General features: G+C 43.8%; 1 protein-coding gene across 3 annotated transcripts in view; it reads left to right on the forward strand.

The window, feature by feature from the left end:
* The window catches only part of OFD1 (OFD1 centriole and centriolar satellite protein), a 72,582-nt gene extending 52,861 nt beyond the window's left edge, over window positions 1-19,721 (forward strand). For all 3 annotated transcript variants that reach the window (XM_024115466.3, XM_055086320.1, XM_024115467.3), the window contains 8 exons: window positions 3,419-4,024; window positions 4,510-4,630; window positions 5,793-5,893; window positions 14,813-14,932; window positions 17,714-17,871; window positions 18,611-18,769; window positions 19,306-19,373; window positions 19,674-19,721. In XM_024115466.3, the coding sequence (XP_023971234.1) occupies window positions 3,419-4,024; window positions 4,510-4,630; window positions 5,793-5,893; window positions 14,813-14,932; window positions 17,714-17,871; window positions 18,611-18,769; window positions 19,306-19,373; window positions 19,674-19,716 (1,376 nt within the window). In that variant the 3' untranslated portion in view covers window positions 19,717-19,721. The remainder of the gene's footprint in view (window positions 1-3,418; window positions 4,025-4,509; window positions 4,631-5,792; window positions 5,894-14,812; window positions 14,933-17,713; window positions 17,872-18,610; window positions 18,770-19,305; window positions 19,374-19,673) is intronic.

The raw sequence follows: 19,721 nt of genomic DNA on the forward strand, positions 1-19,721 counted from the left end.
AAAAAAAAAAAAAAAAAAAAAGATGCTTGAGATAATCTCTGTACTCTTAAATTTGTTGAGGCTTTTTTGGTGCCCTATCCTAGAGAATGTTCCATGTGCACTTGGGAAGAATGTGTGTTCTGGTTTTCTTTTTTTGTTTTGTTTTGGATGTAGTGTTCTCAAACTATCAGTCAAGTCTAATTGTTCTATTGTGTTGTTTAGTATCTCTGTTGCCTTACTGATTTTTTGTCTACAAGATCCGTCCATTGATGTGAGTGGGATGTTAAAGTCTCCTACTGTTATTGTATTCTTGTCAGTTTCTCCCTTTATGTCTGTTAGTATTTGTTTTATGTATTTGGGTCCTCCTGTATTAGGTGCATATATGTTGATGTTTGTAAAATGCTCTTCTTGTATTGATCCTTTTATCACTGTATAGTGTCGTCCTTTATCTTTATGGCCTTTGTTTTAAAGTCTATTTTGTCTGATGTGAGTATTGCAACCCCTCCTTTCTTGTCTTTTCCATTTGAATGAAATATCTTTTTACATACCCTCCCTTTCAATCTACGTGTGTCCTTTTCCCTGAAGTGGGTCTCTTGTAGTCAGCCTATTGTAGGCTCTTGTTTTCTTTTTAATCCAATCTGCCACTTTGTGTCTTTTGATTGGAGCATTCAGTCTGTTTACACTTAAGATGATTATTGATAGATATGTATTTATTGCAGTTTTAAGCCTTGTTTTCCCATTGATTTTATATTTCTTTGTCCATTTGTTTTTGTTTTCCCTTGTGTGGTTTGATGATTTTCTTTTGTATTATGCTTACATTCTCTTGTTTTTGTTTTTTGTGAATCTGTTGTATGTTTTTTTTTTTTTTTTTTTTTTGTGGTATGCGGGCCTCCCTCCGTCGTGGCCTCTCCCGTCGCGGAGCACAGGCTCCGGACGCGCAGGCTCAGCGGCCATGGCTCACGGGCCCAGCCGCTCCGCGGCATGTAGGATCCTCCCAGACCGGGGCGCGAACCCGGTTCCCCTGCATCGGCAGGCGGACGCGCAACCACTGCGCCACCAGGGAAGCCCTGTTGTATGTTTTTGATTTGTGGTTACCCTGTTTTCAAGTATGTTAACCCCATTCTGTATCTACTTGCCTTAGACTGGTAGCCATATAGGCTGAAACGCGTTCTAGGAAATGAAAAAATAACCTACGTTTTCTTAATCTCCTCCCCCACATTTTAAGATTTTGATGTCCTCTTTTACATCTTTATGTTCATTCTTTTGCTGTTCATTGTGGTTATCATCATTTCACAGAAATTTGTTGATTCCTTTTTTAATCTGTGTACTGGCTTATTTAGTTGATTTGCTTTTTCCTCTTTTCTATTTAGAGAAGACCTTTCAATGTTTCCTTTAAGATAGGTTTAGTGTTGCTGTATTCTTTTAGTTTTCACTTGTCTGAGAAATTCTTAATCTCTCCTTGTATTCTAAATGATAATTTTGCTGGGTACAGTATCCTAGGTTGCAGGTTTTTCCCTTTCAGGACTTTGAATCAATCCCTCGCCACTCCCTCTGGCCTGCAGTGTTTGTGTAGAGAAGTCAGCTGATAGCTTTATGGGGGTTCCCTTGTAATTAACTCCTTGTTTTTCTCTTGCTGCTGTTAGCATCTTCTCTTTAACTTTTACCGTTTTTATTATAACATGTCTTGCTGTAGGTCTCTTTGGTTTACGTTGTTTGCGACCCTGTGTGCTTCCTGCACCTGGATATTTGTTTACTTCTTGAGGTTTGAGAAGTTTTCAGCCATAGTTTTTTCAAATACGTTTTCAATCCCCTTTTCTCTTTCTTCCATTTCTGGAATCCCTATTATGCATAGATTGGCATGCTTTATCTTGTCCCATAGTTCTTTTGGTTTCTTTTTTTTTTTTTCATTTTGCTTTCTGTCTGGTGTCCTGATTGGTTCCGTTATTTTATCTTCCAGATCGCTTATTCATTCTTCTGCATTATTTGTTTTGTTGTGGCCATGCTGCACAGCTTGTGGGATCTTAGTTTCCTGACCAGGGATTGAACCTGCACCGTCAGCAGTGAAAGCGCAGAGTCCTAACCACTGGACCAGCAGGGAATTGCCTGTTCTTTTGCATTATTCATTCTACTGTTTATTGCCTATGTGGCATCATCCCTGTGTAGCGTCTGTGGGTTTAATATTTTTTTTGGCATGAGGGCCGTTTTTAGTACGGATGCCTGTCGCCTCCTTCCTCAACGTGTGCTGGTCATTATCCCCTTGATCGAGGGGGTGTGCACGTGCGGCAGCTGCTGCCCAGTCTTGGAGTTCTCGGCAGCAGTGGGGTCTCTTGCACCCCTGGAGCACACAGTGGGAGCAGAGGCAGCTTGCAACTGCTCCTGGAGCCTGGGAAGGCAGCTGTGGTGGCTTGCGACCGCTCCTGGAGTCTGGGAGGGCAGCGGTGGTGGCAGCTGGAGACTGCTCCTGTAGCTCGTGTAGGTGATGTCCTGCTGCCTTAGAGCATGCATACCGAAAAAGGCTGCAGTGGCGGGTCCCACCCCTCCCCTCGCTCACCCCCCACACAGTGGCGCCTGGCTTCCTCTGCATACACCCTCAGGTGTGGTTGCATCAGACTTCAGCTCCTTCAGGCTGTTTCCACGCAGCCCACCCCAGTCCTCTCCCTGGGTCTGATCTCCGAAGCGTGAGCTTCAGCACCCAGCCCCGGCCCACACTGGCCGACGCGCATCTCAGGCTGGGGAGTACAGGGTGGTGGCACAGACCTTTTGTGCAGGTCTCTTTCCATCCTAGCTGCTGCAGACTGGTTGCTGCGTTCTCCTCCGAAGCTCTTTGTCTGTCCCGGCTCATCTCCACGCCAGTGAAGGGACTTCCTGGGGTGCAGGAACCTGGCCTCTTTCACAGCTCCCTCCCAGGGTGCGGGTCCTGTCCTGATTCCTTTCTCTCTTTCTTTCTTTTTCCTCTTTTTTCTTTTACCTTATCCAGAGATTTTCTTGTCTTTTTGGAAGTCTGAGGTCTTCTGCCAGAATTCAGTAGATGTTCTATGAGAATTGCTCCACATGTAGATGTGTTTTTGATGTAATTTATGAGAGAAGGTAAGCTCTTTCTTTTTTTTTTTTTTTTTTTTTTTCTTTTTTCTTTTGTCCTTCCTGGTTGCAGGGAGTTTTTCTTGCTCTTTCAGATGTCTGAGGTCTTCTGCTAGCGTTCCGTAGATATTCTGTGAGAATCGTTACACATGTAGATACATTTTTGATGTATTTGTGGGAGGAGGTGAACTTCATGTCCTGCTATTCCACCATCTTGATTGCTCTCTCCACAAACTGTTTAATGTGCCAGTTTGCCCTTATTACTTTGATTTTTCAGAAAAGAAATTGTCAATATATTTTAATTTCATTCTTCACCTTTTCCCTTCCTGTCTCACACTGTCTGTCTGTTTGTAACCTGTAGCTCTGGAGAACGAAGTGTACCGCAACGGGAAGCAGTCTTTGTTAAATCACTCCATCACTGGGTTAATGAGTGGCAAGGAGGGACCTCGTGTTGATGACATAAGCGGGGATTTTTTGAAAAACCCTTTGAGACAAGAGGAACTGATGGCAGGCCCAGTTATGCCACAGATCCCCAGTTACCCAAATGCCAGCACGGAGAGTAGTCCCCCCGATTCCGACCTTGAGTTTGTGGCCGATACCACGGCAAGGGTGAGAGAACTGGAGCAAGAGGCCGAGCGCTGGGAAAAAGCTTTCCAAAACTACCATCGAAGGGGCAGTCGGTGCCCCGCCAAGAGCCCATCGGCAACCGGGAGCCTGCCCGCCCTGCATCTGCCGAGAGCTCTCGAGAACGTCCCTGCAGGCGCTCCTGAGAGGTGTGTTTTTGCAGAGGACAGAGTTGCCTCTCAGCAGCCTCTGTTGAATGCGCATAGAGGGAACGAGAGCGAGGTATCTGAGGTGCCAGGCAGCACAGCCTCAAGGTCACGGAAGGACATGGCCTCCAGACGCCTCTCCTCCACTCCCGTCCCCAAAGCGAGGAGAAGCCTTGATAGTGAGATGTACCTGGAAGGTAAGCTACTGCCGCAGGGGTTGCGGGATGCTCTGGATGTGGGTGGGTTGGTCCTCATCGGCCCAGGATGAGGACCGCAGGAGCACAGCCAGGACAGCAGCAGGTTGTGGGAGCCGGGCCCAGGAGAGCCCTGCCTTTGAACCGCGGGCTCCTGAGGAACCACGGCACCTACCCCAAGTCACAGTTGGTGTGGAAGGCCATGGGATAGAGCATCAAGTGCCAGCGTAGTGCTTGGCACAGAAAGGTGTTCAGAGACTGACAGTGGCTTTTCCTTGGCTTCCGGTTAGTTTCGTGTGTTTTCTTGTTACTGCTGCAGTTTCATTCGGTTGCCTGAATTGTCAGTTCTGTGGATCATTTACACATACTCCACTGTTTGCAAGGATGATAGAATTCATTTTCAAAGTAATAGAACTCTTTAGAAACCACACTGCTGTCTTCTCCACACAATCTGTAACATGCTCACCGTGGTTCCTCCTGCCTTGTAGGGCCGGGCCAGTCCCCGGCCGCTGTCCCCTGTCCTGACAGAACGCCGCAGCCTTCACCTGCCGAGTCCAGGCACAGCCTTTCCGTGCACTCGCTGTCCAGCCCTGCGGAGCACGAGGCCGGGTATGTACCGCCTTCTGCCCAGCCTCTGCCAAGGCTGGTTGCACTGCCTACGATCTCGGTCATGGCGTGTTTGGGTCTTTTAGGTGATATTAAAGACTATGTGACAGTATAGAATTTGCAGTCAGATTGTGAGATGTGTGATCTTTGAGAATCAACTGAATTACCTGGGGGGAAAAAGACTCTTTTTAGCAAATGAGTAATTTTTACTCATTTCCTAAACTTGATGTATAGAATATGTACTATGATATTAATAAGCATTTGCCTAGTTCCACGAATAGACTTGGTTTATGAAGATAAAACAGACGTACAGACTCTGCAAAAGCACATAAATTCAGTGTAAACTTAAAATAATTTCATACATCATTAAAAAGTCACAAATATTTAGGCATTTAGATATATAAGCAAATAAGGTTCCACTTTGTAAATCACTGAAATAAATTCGAAAGTGGTAGTGGGTCCTGGGATATGATGGCTGAAGCAGGATGCGGTGGGTGTGTTGAGAAGCTCGGGGGAGGGAGGGGCAGGCTGGGATTCGAGTCACGTGGGGGACTCCTGTCTGTGCCCAGTCCCCGTGGCAGGACATTCTGACTCCTCCTCTCTGGGCTCAGGCCTAGGCATCTATGTGTTGATGCAGTTCTGCTGTACAGAGTTGAAAACTGCCACATGTGCCTGTCCTGGTCCTCAAGTATGTAATATTTTTTATCTCACTCCTTCTGTGCTAAAGCCAAGAGGAGAGGCAGGACACACATGGGCCGAGGTAGGGCACTGTGGTGTGTTGCATCTTCAGCCGGCTCATGCTAAAGGTGTGCACACCTTTTAAAAATTTGTTTTCAAAAATTTTTTTGTAGTTCTTTTAAAAAAAAAATTCCTCCTAGGAACAGCCTTGAGAGTGCAGCGTTATTCTTTGTTAACAGTGGTAGTACATACCTCACGGCATGAGGTGGTCTGGAGGAGTGACTGAGTTAAAGTGTATTAACTGTTTGGAATGATGCCTGGTGCGTAGAGAGCACCCAGTGCACCGTAGCTCTTACTCTCTATGAGTCCACGAAAAATTAATTTTCTAAAGCATTTTCTCGAGTCACAAAAGGCTTTTTCATCACCCTGTGCTCTTGTGTCTTATATTATTAAAGCTTCATTCTTGGATTTTATTCTTCCCATCCAGTCTTTATCAAAGACAAACAGAACTTCAAGACAAAAGTGAATTTTCAAACCCGGACAAGCTAGCTTTTAAGGATCATGAGGAATTTGAACCATGTTTTGAATGTAAGTTTAAATATTAGTACTTGTTTTTTTAAGTTCAAAATGTAGAAAGTTCAGTTTTGGCAAAACATACCCATTGTTATAAAAAACAAAGCAGTTACAAATTAGGACATTTTTATTTTGTGAGAAAACCACACAGACAGATACAGTGCCTCGTTTTTGTATCAGAAAGATTTTCAGGTTCTGAGTTCCATTTATTAAAAATTTCAGGATAAGTAATTGCAAAGTCGGAGCTAAGCCCATAAGTGAATCCTTAGTTTAGGAAGTTTAGGATTGCCTCAGGTTTAAAATAAGTGACTTGTTAAAATTTGCTTTTTTTCCCTCTTTTATGGAATGTGAAAGAGTTTTTTTTTTTTTTTTTTTTTTGAATTATACTGATTCCATCAATTGCCTCAGATTGAGAAAACCCTTTCTTAGAGAATGGAGGTAAAAGAGTATTAGCTTAAGAGTCTAGAAACTGGTGTCCTGACTTTGGCCCTGCCTTATCCTGAAGCAGGAGGCTCTGAGGTAGAACAGTCTAAAATAAGGATGTAGAGTCAACCAGCTCTGAGGTTCTTTCTGGCTTGGCAAGTCTTGGGGTTTTTTTTGATTATAGAAGCTTTATTCATGATAGCCAAAAACTTGAAACAACCCAGGTATCCGTCAATTAGTGAATGGTTAAACAGATGATGGCAAATGTGTACCGTGAACTACTACTCAGCAATTATGTGAAACAGACTATTGATACATGCAACAGTTTGCATGGATCTCCACGGAATTAGCTTAGTGAGAAAAATCAATCCCAAGATTACATGCTAATAATAGCTAGTTTATATAACATTCTTTTTTTTATTGAAGTACAGTTGATGGTGCAATATTATAGAAGTTACTATGTACAGTATAGTGGCTCAGAATTTTTAGAGGTTATACTCCATTTATAGTTATTATGGAGTATTGGAGTATTGGCTGTATTCCCTGTGTTATATCGGGAAGTCTTTTTTTTTTTTTTTTTTTCTTTCTGGAGTATAGTTGATTTACAATGTGGAGCTGATTTCTGCTCTACAGCAAAGTGACTCAGTTATATGCATATATACATTTTTTATATTCTTTGCCATTATGGTTTATCCCAGGAGATTGGTTATAGTTTCCTGTGCATATAGTAGGACCTTGTTTATTCATTCTAAATGTAATAGTTTGCACCTGCTAACCCCAGACTCCTAGTCCATCCCTCTCCCTTCCCCCTTGGCAACCACAAGTCTGTTCTCTATGTCTGTGGGTCTGTTTCTGTTTCGTAGATAGGTTCCTTTGTGCCATATTTTAGATTAAAGTGATATCATATGGACTTTGTCTTTCTGATGTACTTAGTATGATAATCTTTAGGTCCATCTATGTTGCTGCAGATGGCATTATTTTGTTCTTTTTTATGGTTGAGTGGTATTCCCTTGTCTATATGCACCACATCTTCTTTATCAGTTCATCTGGCGGTGGACATTTAGGTTGTTTCCTTGTCTTGGCTATTGTGAATAGTGCTGCTACGAACATAGGGGTACATATATCTTTCTGGATTCGAGTTTTGTCTGGGTATGTGCCCAGGAGTGGGATTGCTGGACCATATGGTAATTTTAGTTTTCCAAGGAACTGCTGTGTACTGTTTTCCATAGTGGCTGCACCAACTTACATTCCCACCAACTGTGTAGGAGAGTTCTCTTTTCTCCACACCATCTCCAGCACTTATTATTTGTAGACTTTTTAACGATGGCCATTCTGAGTGGTGTGAGATGGTACCTCATTGTAGTTTTGATCTGCATTTCTCTGATAATTAGTGATGTTGAGCATCTTTTCTTTTTTTTATAAATTATCCCAATATGTGATTCATTAATATTTAACTTATAATTTACAAAATACTTTTATTTACATATTATTTGATCTACCTGCTTCTAACCTTACTCTACTAAAATATGTTCTCAACAAAATAGAGTGTTAAAACACAGTCATATAATGATATACCAGTCCTCTGCTCAGAACCCTTTACTGGCTTCTCAAGTATCCCACTCAGATTAAAAGTCCAGTTCCTTATTGCTGAGGTTAACAGTTCTCTCTGTGGTGTTCACTCTCCCCGCAAATCTTCCCTTTTTGCCTATAAAGGGGTCTCAAATTATCACCATTAGTATTACCCATTCAGTTCAGGGCCATTAAAACCAATTAAGTCATGGGACTTCCCTGGGGGTCCAGTGGGTAAGAGTCTGTGCTTCCAATGCAGGGGGCACAGGTTCCATCCCTGGTTGGGGAACTAAGATCCCACATGCTGTGGCCAAAATAAATAAATAAATAAAGCCAATTAAGTCAGGTGATCTGGACCATGCACTCTGGCCCTCTTGATCTAGTTCCCTTTACTTCTCAGATCTCAGCTCACTTTCCCAGCTCATTCAGTTTAGGCACCCGGGCCCCGTGGCTCTTTTCCCAGCACTGTACCCTTTTTATATATTGTCACATTCAATTTGCTAAAGTTTGGTTAAGAATTTTTGCATCTAGAGCATCTTTTCTTTACTGGCCATCTGTATGTCTTCCTTGGCGAAATGTCTATTAAGGTCTTCAGCCCATTTTTCGATTGTGGTGTTTGTTCTTTTGTTGTCGAGTTGTATGAGCTGTTTGTATATTTTGGAGATTAAGCCCTTGTTAGTCGCATCACTTGCAAATATTTTCTCCCATTCTGAGGGTTGTCTTTTCGTCTTGTTTATGGCTTCCTTTGCTGTGCAAAAGCGTATAAGTTTGATTAGGTCCCATTTGTTTATTTTTGGTTTTATTTCTGTTGCCTTGGGAGACTGACCTAAAAACCATTGTTACAATTTATGTCAGAAAATGTCTTCCCTAGGATTTTCCCTAGGATTTTTATGGTGTCATGTCTTATGTTTAAATCTTTAACCCATTTTGAGTTTATTTTTGTGTATGGTGAGATGGTGTGTTCTAAATTCATTAATTTACATGCGGCCGTCCAACTTTCCTAACACCACTTGCTGAAGAGACAGTCTTTTTCCCATTGTATATTCTTTCCTTCTTTGTCGAAGATTGACCGTAAGTGTATGGGTTTGTTTCTGGGCTCTGTTCTGTTTCATTGATCCATGTGTCTGTTTTTGTGCCAGTACTATGCTGTTTTGATTACTGTAGCTTTGTAGTAGTGTCTGAAGTCTGGGAGGGAAATGCCTCCTGCCTTGGTTTTTTGCCTCAGGATTGCTTTGGCAATTCTGGGTCTTTTATGGTTCAATTTAAATTTTAGAATTATTTGTTCTAGTTCTGTGAAAAATGTCATGGGTCATTCGATAGGGATCACATTAAATCTGTAGGTTGCTTCGGGTAATATGGCCATTTTAACAACATTCTTCCAATCCAAGAGCATGGGATATCTTTCTATTTCTTTGATTCCTCTTTAATTTCCTTATTTATGTTTTGTAGTTCTCAGTGTGTAAGTCTTTCACGTCCTTGGTCATGTTTATTCCTCGGTTTTTTTGTTTTTTGGGTTCTGGTGCAGTTTTAAAAGGTATTGTTTTCTTTACATTCCCGTTCTGTTATTTCATCGTTAGTGTAAAGAAAGGCAACAGATTTCCGAATGTTAATCTTGTATCCTGCTACTTAGCTGAATTCATTTATTAGATCTAGTAGTTTTTGTCTGGAGTCCTTAGGGTGTTCTATATCTTGAATATAGTGTCATGTCATCTGCATATAGTGACCATTTTACCTCTTCCCTTCCAGTTCGGATATCTTTTACTTCTTTGTCGTGTTTGATTGCTGTGGCTAGGACTTTGAGTACTGTGTTGAATAGAAGAGGTGAGAGTGGGCATCCTTGAGTTGTTCCAGATTTTAGCAGGAAGGCTTTCAGCTTTTGGGTATTACATTGGGTATTACATTGGCTGTGGGTTTTTCATAAATAGCTTTTATTATGTTGAGACATGCTCCCTCTATACCCACTTTGGTGAGAGTTTTTATCATGAATGGATGTTGAATTCTGTCAGATACTTTTTCTGCATCTATTGAGATGACCATGTGGTTTTTGTCTTTTTTGGTTGTGGATGTGGTGTATCACTTGATTGATTTGCGTATGTTGAACCATCCTTGTGAAGTTGGGATGAATCCCACTTGGTCGTGGCGTATGATCTTTTTTATGTGTTGTTGGATTCGGTTGGCTGATAGTTTGTTGAGGATTTTTGCATCTGCATGCATCAAAGATATTGGCCTGTAATTTTCCTTCTTGGTGGTGTTTTTGTCTGGCTCAGGTGTCAGGGTGATGGTGGCTTCATAGAATGTCTTTGGGAGTGTTCCCTCCTCAAGTTTTTGGAAGAGTTTGAGAAGAATCGGTATAAGTTCTTCTTTGTATGTTTGGTAGAATTTGCATGTGAAGCCATCTGTTCCTGGACTTTGGTTTGTAGGAAGTTTTTTGACTACGGATTCTATTTCACTTCTAGTGATCGGTCTGTTGACATTATGTATTGCTTCTTGATTCCATTTTGGTGGGCTGCATGTTTCTAGAAAGTTGTCTGTTTCTTCTTCGTTGTTGGATTTGTTGGCATATAGTTGTTCATAGTACTGTCTTACGGTTTTTTGTATTTCTGAAGTATCGGTTGAGATTTCTCCTTGTTCATTTTTTTATTTTGCTTATTTGGATTCTCTCTCTCCTCTTCTTGGTGAGCCTGGCCAGAGGTTTGTTAATTTTGCTTACCCTTTCAAAGAACCAGCTCTTGTTTTTACTGATTTTTTTCTATGGTTTTTTAAATCTCTATTTTATTCATTTCCTCCCTGATCTTTATTATTTCCTTCCTTCTGCTGACTTTCGGTTTTGTTTGTTCTTTTTCTAATTCTTTTAGGTGGTATATTAGATTTGAGATTTTTTTGTGTTTTTTGAGGAAAGCCTGTAGAGCTATGAACTTCCCTCCAAGAACTGCTTTTGCTATGTCCCATAGATTTTGTATGGTTGTGTTTTCATTGCCATTTGTCTCAAGGTATTTTTTAATTTTTCTTTTTTAAAAAAAATATTCGTTTACTAATTTATGTGGTTGCGCCAAGTCTCGGTGGTGGCACGTGGCATCTTTGTTGCCGTGTGTGGGATCTTGGTTGCAGCATGTGGGATCTTTAGTTGCGGCATGCGGGATCTAGTTCTCTGACCAGGGATCGAACCCAGGCCCCCTGTGGAGTCTTAACCGCTGGACCACCAGGGAAGTCCCTAATTTTCTTTTTGATTTCCTCGTTGACCCATTGGTTTTTTAGTAACATGTTGTTTAGTCTCTGTGTAATCGGTTTTTTCTCATTTCTTTTTCTGTGCTTGATTTCTAGTTTCATGCTGCTGTGGTCAGAGAAGATGCTTAAAATAATTTCTGTACGCTTAAATTTGTTGAGGTTAGTTTTGTGCCCTAGTATGTGGTCAGTCTTAGAGAATGGTCCGTGTGCACTTGAAAAGAATGCATATTCTGTTCTTTTTCTTGGATGTCATGTCCTGAAAATATCAATTCTAACTTTTCTACTGTATCATTTAGGACCTCTGTTGCCTTATTGATCTTATCTAGAAGATCTGTCCATTGATGTTAGTGTGTGTTAAAATCTCCTACTACTATTGTATTCCCACCAATTTCTCCCTTTGTTAGTATTTGTTTTATGTATTTGGGTGCTCCTATATTACGTGCATATATGTTGATGTGTGTAAAAGCCTCTTCTTGTATGGATCCTTTTACCATTATATAGTGTCCTTCTTTATATTTCTTTATGACCTTTGTTTTAAAATCTATTTTGTCTGTTATGAGTATTGCAGCTGCTGCTTTCTTGTCATTTCCGTTTGCATGATATCTTTTTCCATCCCCTCACTTTCCATGTATGTGTGTCCTTTGCCCTAAGGTGGGTCTCGTGTAGGCAGCATATTGTAGGCTCTTGTTTTTTAATCCAGTCTGCCACTCTATTTTTTTTTTTTTTTTTTTTTTACTTTATTTATTTGGTAGTGCTGGGTCTTAGTTGCAGCACATTGGCTCCTTAGTTGCGGCAGGTGGGCTTCTTAGTTGCAGCATGTATGTGGGACCTAGTTCCCTGAGCAGGGATTGAACCCGGGCCCCCTGCATTGGGAGCATGGAGTCTCAACCACTGCGCTACCAGGGAAGTCCTGTGTCTTTTTATTGGAGCATTCAGTCCGTTGACATTTAAGGTAATGATTGATACATATGTATTTATTGCCATTTTAAATCTTGTTTTCCAGTTGATTCTATGTTTCTTCTTTGTTCCTTTTTGTGGTTTGAGGATTTCCTTTTATGCTTGTGTTTTCTTTCTGGTTTTTGTGAATCTATCGTATGTTTTTGACTTGCAGTTGCCCTGTTTTTCAAGTATGTGAACCCATTCCTGTATCTGCTTGTTTTAGACTGATAGTCATATGGGCCCAAACACATTCTTAAAAAGTCTACATTTTCTTACTTTCCTTCCCCACCTTTTGTGGTTTTGATGTCCTTTTTTTTACGTCTTCATGTTTATCCTTTTGCTGTTCCTTGTTTTAGCGGCGCTTTCACAAATTGGGTTTTTTTTTCTTTTTGATCTATATAGTGGCTAATTTAAGTGATTTACTTTCCAATAGTGATTTCGTCCTTTCTGTATCTTTTTTTTTTTTTTTTTCTATTTAGAGAAGACCTTTCAACATTTCTTTTCAGATAGGTTTAGTATTGCTGTTTTCTTTTCGTTTTTGCTTGTCTGAGAAATTCTTTATTTCTCCTCCTCTTCTAAATGATAATCTTGCTGGGTAGAGTATTCTAGGTTGCAGATTTTCCCATTTCAAGACTTTGAATATATTTTGCCACTCACTTCTGGCCTGCAGCATTTCTTTAGAAAAATCAGCTGATAGCCTTATGGGAGGGTTCCCTTTTAATTAACTCTTTGTTTTTCTTTTGCTTTCTTTAGAATCCTCTCTTTAAGTTGTGCCATGTTTATTACAATATGTCTTGGTATAGGTCTCTTTGGGTTTACCTTGTTTGGGACTCTCTGCTTCCTTATCTGGATATCTGTTTCTTTACGTTTGGCAAGTTTTCAGCCATAGTTTCTTCAAATACATTTTCTATCCCCTTTTCTCTTTCTTCTCCTTCTGGAATCCCCACGACGGATAGATTGACCTTCTTTATATTATCCCATTGGTCTGTTACATTGCTTTCTTTTTTTTTCATTTGGTTTTCTGTCTGTTGTTTTGATTGTGTAATTTCCATTACTCTGTCTTCCAGATCACTTATTGTTTCTTCTGCATTATTCATTCCAGTATTCATTGCCTTTAGCTCCCCTTTAGTCTTGGCTAATGAGTTTTTAAATTTTTCTTAGCTCCTCCTACAGTTTCTAGTTGCTTTTTATAGTTATCCACATTTCTGTTGATAGCCTTTCTTAATTCCTTCAGTATTTTCTTGTCTTTTCTTTTCTTTTTTTTTTTTTTTTAACTCAGCATCTGTTAGACTGAAGAGGTCTGTTTCATTGTTTGTTCCTTAAGGGGAATTCTCTTGGTCTTTTATCTGGGAGTGGTCCCTCTGTTTCTGCTTTTGACTTACATTTCTCTTACTCTGTGCATTTAGGAGAAACAATTATCATGTACTATGGTCTTGGAGTGCTGTTTATATGCAGAAGCGTCCCTGCGTAGCTTGTGTGAGTTTAGTATTTTTTTTGTGGGGGGGCCGTTTTTGGTTTGGATGCTTACCGTCTCTTTCCTCAGTGTGTGCTGGTTGTTATCCCTGTGATAGGGGGTGTGCAGGTGTGTGGCCCATGCATCCTCCCAGGAGGGCAGGGGCAGTGGTTGGTGCCCGGTTGTGGGATCCTCGGCAGTGGCAGCGGTTGCACCCGCCCCCAGAGCTTGTGTGAGCGGTGCCCTGCCACCTGAGAGTGCACATGGAGAGAGAAGCTCCTATGGTGGTCCCACTCCTCTCCTTGCACGTCCCCCAACGACGGCGCCTTGCCTATGTGGCCGTCCCAGGCTTCTTCCCATACTCCCCCAGTTGTGGCACACCACACCCTAGCGCCCTCAGGCTGTCTCCCCGGTTCTGACCTCTGAAGCCTGAGCCTCAGCACCTAGCCCCCACCCGCCCCAGCAGGCTGAGGGGTGCCGGGTGGCGGCACCAACCGTCTGTGCAGGTCTCTGTTTTGCCCTCCGCAGCCCTGTTGCTGCGCTCTCCTCCAAGTCTTCGAAGCTCCCCCTCTTTCCCAGCTAATCTCCCCACCAGTGAGGGCACTTGCCAGGGTGCGGAAACCTTTCCTTTTTCGCAGCTCTTTCCCGTGGGTGCAGGTCCTGTCCCGATTCCTTTCTCTGTTTTTTTTTTTTTCTTTTTTCTTATATCCTACCCACTCACCTGGCGTTTTCCTCACCCTTTTGGAAGTCTGAGGTCCTCTGTCAGTGTTCAGTCGATGTTTTGTGAGAATCGTTCCACGTGTAGATGTATTTTTGATGTATTTGTGGGAGAAGGTGAGCTCCATGTCCTACTCCTCCACCATCTTGATCCGATCCCCCAGGAAGTCTTTATATTTGTATATTAACCTATTGTTTGCCTTGTGAGCTTCATCCTCAAGTCTGAGTGTCTAGTATTTTGAACAGGTAAACAAAAGGGCTTAGTATGTTTTACCAAATCTTTGTAACCAACTTCATTGACTTGGTTAAATCATTGATATTTAAATAGAATTCAAATGAGTATCTGCCAAGCCAGGTGAATTCTTCTGTCACTGGATTGATTTTCCTACTGGGTAACAAATTGAATTTGTGAATGAATCTCCTAAGAATGCTTTGAGAAACAGATACATTGGCAAGTGGCTAGGATGACTTCTAGAATCCTGTAAGGAAAGAGCTGGCCCAGTTGCTTTGTCTGGAACTTAAGTGCTCAGCAAGGAGTTATCCCCACCCTCCCTTCTCTTGCTGCTGCTGTTAAGGACTCACGGGGGACTCGTTTGCCCCTCATGTAGATGCAGGGAACGTGCCGAGGCAGTTTGAGATGGACGGCCTCCATCCTGCTGGCAACATGCCTCATGTGGACGGTGCTGCAGCCACTGTGCCTTCCAGACCTGTCTCTTATCAGTACCCAAGTAAGTGTTTCTTTAACTAACGAGATATGTTAATAATAATATTTAATATTATTTTTCTTTCTGTCTCTTTGCTTCCTTCATGCCTTAAAAAATTAGGAAAGTTAACCCTTTCTATTTCAAGCTTCAGAAAAGCCGATGATAGTGGAGGAGAAGTGATCATCAGACTTCACTTGTCTGGCCCACTTTGTCTCTCTCCTTCCCTTCTCCAGGCTCCCCCCTTCCCTTACCAGCATGTGGAGGGGGAGATGGGAGCTTTGGTTTGGGGCTTGGTCAATAGCCAGGTCGTTTTCTCTTTGGACCAAAGTGCTGAAGCCTTATACTGGCAATTCCTCAAGTAAAACCACCTACTAGTCGTTCGCAAACGTTCGGAGAGCATCATCCCCCAAACCTATGTAAAGCCTCTTTTAAGCAGTTTGTTTCAAGTCACAGTACTCAGGAATATGTGAGTTGCTGACAGAAGCCAGAGATTTTTGAGAGGGTTCATTTTGCTGATTCCAACGTAAATCATTCTGGATAGTACTCTTTCAGGGCAGCTTGATCAAGAGCTTTCATGGGGGCTGGGAATTCAGCAGTGAACCAGCCCAAGTCCCTGCTTCACGGAGCTTCTAGTGGAAGGGTGGGACGATCAGCAAACCATCACCAAGGACCTCCAGTCGGATGGGTACTAAGTAGGGATGGTGGCCACCCGAGAGCGGACCTCATGGGCAGCCGTCTGGCAGAGATGGGAATAAAAATAATAAGGGAAACCAAGTGAGTAGATAGGCATTCTGCCTCTGAGATGGAATGGAGATTATAATAATGGCTTTTAAAAGGATTATTAAGTAGTGTGGCTACATTTTGATCATTGAGAAATTCTCTGTTGTTCATTTCACCTCTGCATCTGGGCCCAAAGAGAAATGAAAAGGCGGAAACTTGGTATCTTTGAGGTGCCCAGTGGAAAAGCTGCTTTTTTTTTTTTTTTTTTTAAACTCTTATGTCCAAAGAGGTTTTTGTATGCCACTCTGCAGCCGCAAAGTATACCCCACGGCAAAGAAGGAGCCCTTTTTTCTTCCTTCTTTAACTCTTTAAATTGGCACCAAACAGCATTCCTAGCTGAGATCACTGTTGCATGTGAGAACGCGACACCATTTGGGAGTGACCCTTCTCCCCCAGCAAGGAGGCAGAAGGTTGCCTTTCTGCCTGTGGAAATGACCAGCTGCCGCCTCTGGTGTTCAAGTTTATGGCCAGGATCAAGGGACAGAGAAGACTGTTACCTCTCTCCTATTAGGAAAGCTAGCTCAGTTCTGTTGGTGATGTAGAAGAGGGCATGGCAAAGAGGTTCAGAGTCCTCTGGTGAATCTACGAGTTTGTGTGTTTCTCAGCATTGTTTAGGGGGGAAGAAATGAGGTTGTAGGCCGGAGCTGGAGGAGAAAGAAAGGTCAGCAGAATCATCAGCGGGAGTGGAATTTAATTAAACCTGTGAGGCGCAGGGACTTGTGCTGTGGGCTATAAGGAGTCGACAAATAATTAAAGCTTGGGCCTCGCCTGGAAGGAATAGAAGTAATAAAAAGATACACAGGGTTTGGGACAAGGCAGGCACAAAATACCGTGTGACTGTGGCGCTGGAGAGGCCCCCTGTCCCTGTGGGGACACGCAGGTGCGCTTGGGTTGGGGCTCGCGGGGTAGGTAGGGTTTTGTGGGAGAGGTGGCGGGGGAGGCAGCGCATCGGGTCGGGGAGCCCGCGGACGCGAGGGTGGGAGCAGGCAAGGGCGGCTGGAGTCGGGGATTGGTGAGTGTGCTGGTGCAGGTATAGGGTGTTTCAGGTGCAGGGGTGGTGGTGATTCAGTGCAGAAGGAAAAAGGCAGGGGGTCGGGGCCTAGGCTGCCGTGGGTGTGGACCCTGCCGGAGCAGAGACGACGCACAGCAAATCCTGGCCTTCAGGGAGTGACCGGTGCTAACGAAGCGGGGTGGCTTGAAGGCCGAGCGACGGGTGTCAGGGAGAGCGTAGACTCCGGTATTGGAGCTGTGCAGGAAGTGGTGGTAAGGACCCTCACCGCAGCAGCGGGAGCAGGAGGCAGAAGCCGTAATGAGCCCTGGTGGCTTAGTGGACAGAGCGTAGAGAGAGCACAGTGAAAGGGACGGGGGTGCAGATGGCAGGGAACTGCCCCGCTGACAGCACGGGTGTGAGGCCTGGGAGGGAGATCGGGATGAGAGAAAATGTGTGGGGACGATCGGGACGGAGGTGGTAACCAAAACCCCAGGGAGGGATCAGCCCGGAGGAAGTGGGGTGACGGCAAGGTGGCCCGAGCGGGGAAGCGGGGTGGGGGGTGGTTTCGTCGTGCTCCGGGCCCAGGAGGCTCGAGTGCCTCTGTGGGAGTGGGTGGTGGGTGGGGAGTGACAAAAGTGCTGTGGAAATAAACGGGGACGAATGTGTGCATCAGAATCCTAAGGATGGGGCGGGCTTGGAAACCAATGCAGAGGCAGAAATGCAGGGCTCGCCTTGGCAAGGATGGAGGAGGGAGGAGATGGGGGCGGAGGGGAGGACGGGGGATGTCGTGGTGCTGAGGATGACCTGGGCTCCTCTCGGTGAGGTGAGAGGTGGGCGGGGCTCGCTGCCGGGAGTGGGTCTGGAGCCTCGAAGGCCGGGAGCGGGGAGCAGTTGCTCAAAGCAGGTGCACTGAGGCGGCCGAGAATCACGCGGTCTCCCTGGGGCTTGGCAAGGCCCCTGCCAAAACCGATCCCGTGTTTGTTTGAAAAATCTGCTGCTGGAAGCTGTTGATTCTTTATTTTCTGTCCCGTTAGGTGTAGATCAGAAACCACTTGGAGAACAGGAGGAAGAAGAAACAATACGGGAACAACAAGCAAAGGAACGAAGTCAGGGAGAAGAGCAGAGGCAGAGCGGGTGGCAAGAAGCTCTGGAAAGGGAACGGCAGGAAGTAGGCAAGGTCGATCAGGAAAGGGTGAGGATGCGCAGTGAGTTCTCTCTCCTAGCCGCTTCGTGGCCCCCTGCAGCAAGTGCCCTGCTCTTGGGAGGGTGAGTCCTTCGTGTGTCCTGAAGTCCTAGGAGTGGCAGATAAGTGAACAAGCCACTGGTGGTCTCCGATCCTCTTCTTTGCTGGAGAGCCCTGAGGACGGCTGCAGGGCATGCAGGCCTCGTGCCTTTCCTGGTTCAGGATAGCATGGCCAGCCCCATTCACGTGCATCCTCATGTGGTCCTGAAAACAGGCTCGTAAACGAGGAGGACCTTGTTTTGCTTGTGATCTTCTTGTTGTAAATGAGGTTGAAAGAAGAGACTCCCAGGGTTGGCTAGCCGGGACTCGAGGAACCCCGCCCGGGGAGGAGGCTTCCGGGGCACCCCTGCCCTCCGCCTTTGGTGCTCTTCTGGCCCCGATTCTGGTCCCAGGGGGGTGACTCGGGCCACTTCGCCTGCCTGCTGAGGCTTATGTGAACTAATCTTCCGTGTGGAGGGTCCTTGGTCTACAGCACGGGACAGTTGAGGCAGATTAATCCCTTCCTTCATTGAGATGACAAGTTTTTGTCCCCCTTTGATAGTAGCAATGACCTCAATTAAAAAAACAGTTCTCTGGCATGCAGGTTGTACTTGGAGGATCAGGGTTATATTACTGGGCATTTTTCAACCCTTAGAAGTTTTAAAAGATGTCATTGTATATTTGTTATTTTGGTCCTCACCTATTTCAGAGGCTAATTGAAGAACCGTTGAAGATGGAAATGGAAAAAGAATTCGAAATGAGCATTCAGGAAACGAAAGAGAAATCTAAATCTGTCTGTAGTGAAAATCCTTTGGAGAAGTACATGAAGATCCTCCAACAGGGTCAAGACCAGGACACCACAGATAAGGTGCCGGTGCTGTGGACGGGTGTCTGTGGGTGCGGGTGCCGACGGCTTCTGTGGTTTACTTGAAACCTGGGGGATAAGGATCTGCCTTCTCCACTGGGGACAAAGGTAAAAGCATAGAAAGTCCAGAGTTCATTCACATGGAGCCTCGGTACACTCCTGACCAAATGTCATCCCTTTTGCTTGGGTAAAAGATTGAAGAGATTTTGATTTGTCAAAGTTTGTGAAAGTTGGGGTGTCTTTTCGTATTTTAAGAACAAGAAGTAAATGTAATGAAAGCCCTATGAACGAATACTGAACGCAGTAGTCCTAAGACAGTAATATTTTATGTAAGTCTAAAGTACTATGGGTGTTGAGAATGCCTTCCAGGTAGTTTATTCTGATGTGCTTGCTAAATGTCATGTTTAAAAGTCACTGCTTTTTTCGACTCTTAAATTACATATATATTTCAAAAATAGTTCTTAGAGAAATCATAAAGTGTTTAACAAAAGGAATCCACATCTAATTGCAAAATTCTTCTCCCCACCCCTTTGTGTCAGAGTTCAAAAAAGGTGGTCATAGAGGGCTCACAAGTGGACACACTGCCATCTAGTGACAAAGATGAAAGGTATGGCGTCTCTTACGTTGTGTTCTTGTGCATACCACGATCATATTGCTGCTTTTGTCAGCCAGGGAAAGGTTCAGATATTTGAGTCTGCCTTTAAGAAACTGAATCAGTCAAAATGACTGACTTCAAAAAAAAAAAAAAAATCTATTGCATTTTGTAACCTGTGAAATTGCTACTGATGCAGATCGTAAACAAGGGCAGAAACCCCACAGGGAAGGAAAGAGAGCATGACAGAGATCCCTGAGTAAACTTAACAAGAATGTAACAAATTTTTAAATTTTTTGTCTTTCCCTAATTTAGTTTGACAGGCTTTTCTCACGAGGAACCAGATGACACTTGGTAACCGTG

The sequence above is a fragment of the Physeter macrocephalus genome, chromosome 7, assembly GCF_002837175.3.
Source record: "Physeter macrocephalus isolate SW-GA chromosome 7, ASM283717v5, whole genome shotgun sequence".
NCBI lineage: Eukaryota > Metazoa > Chordata > Mammalia > Artiodactyla > Physeteridae > Physeter > Physeter macrocephalus.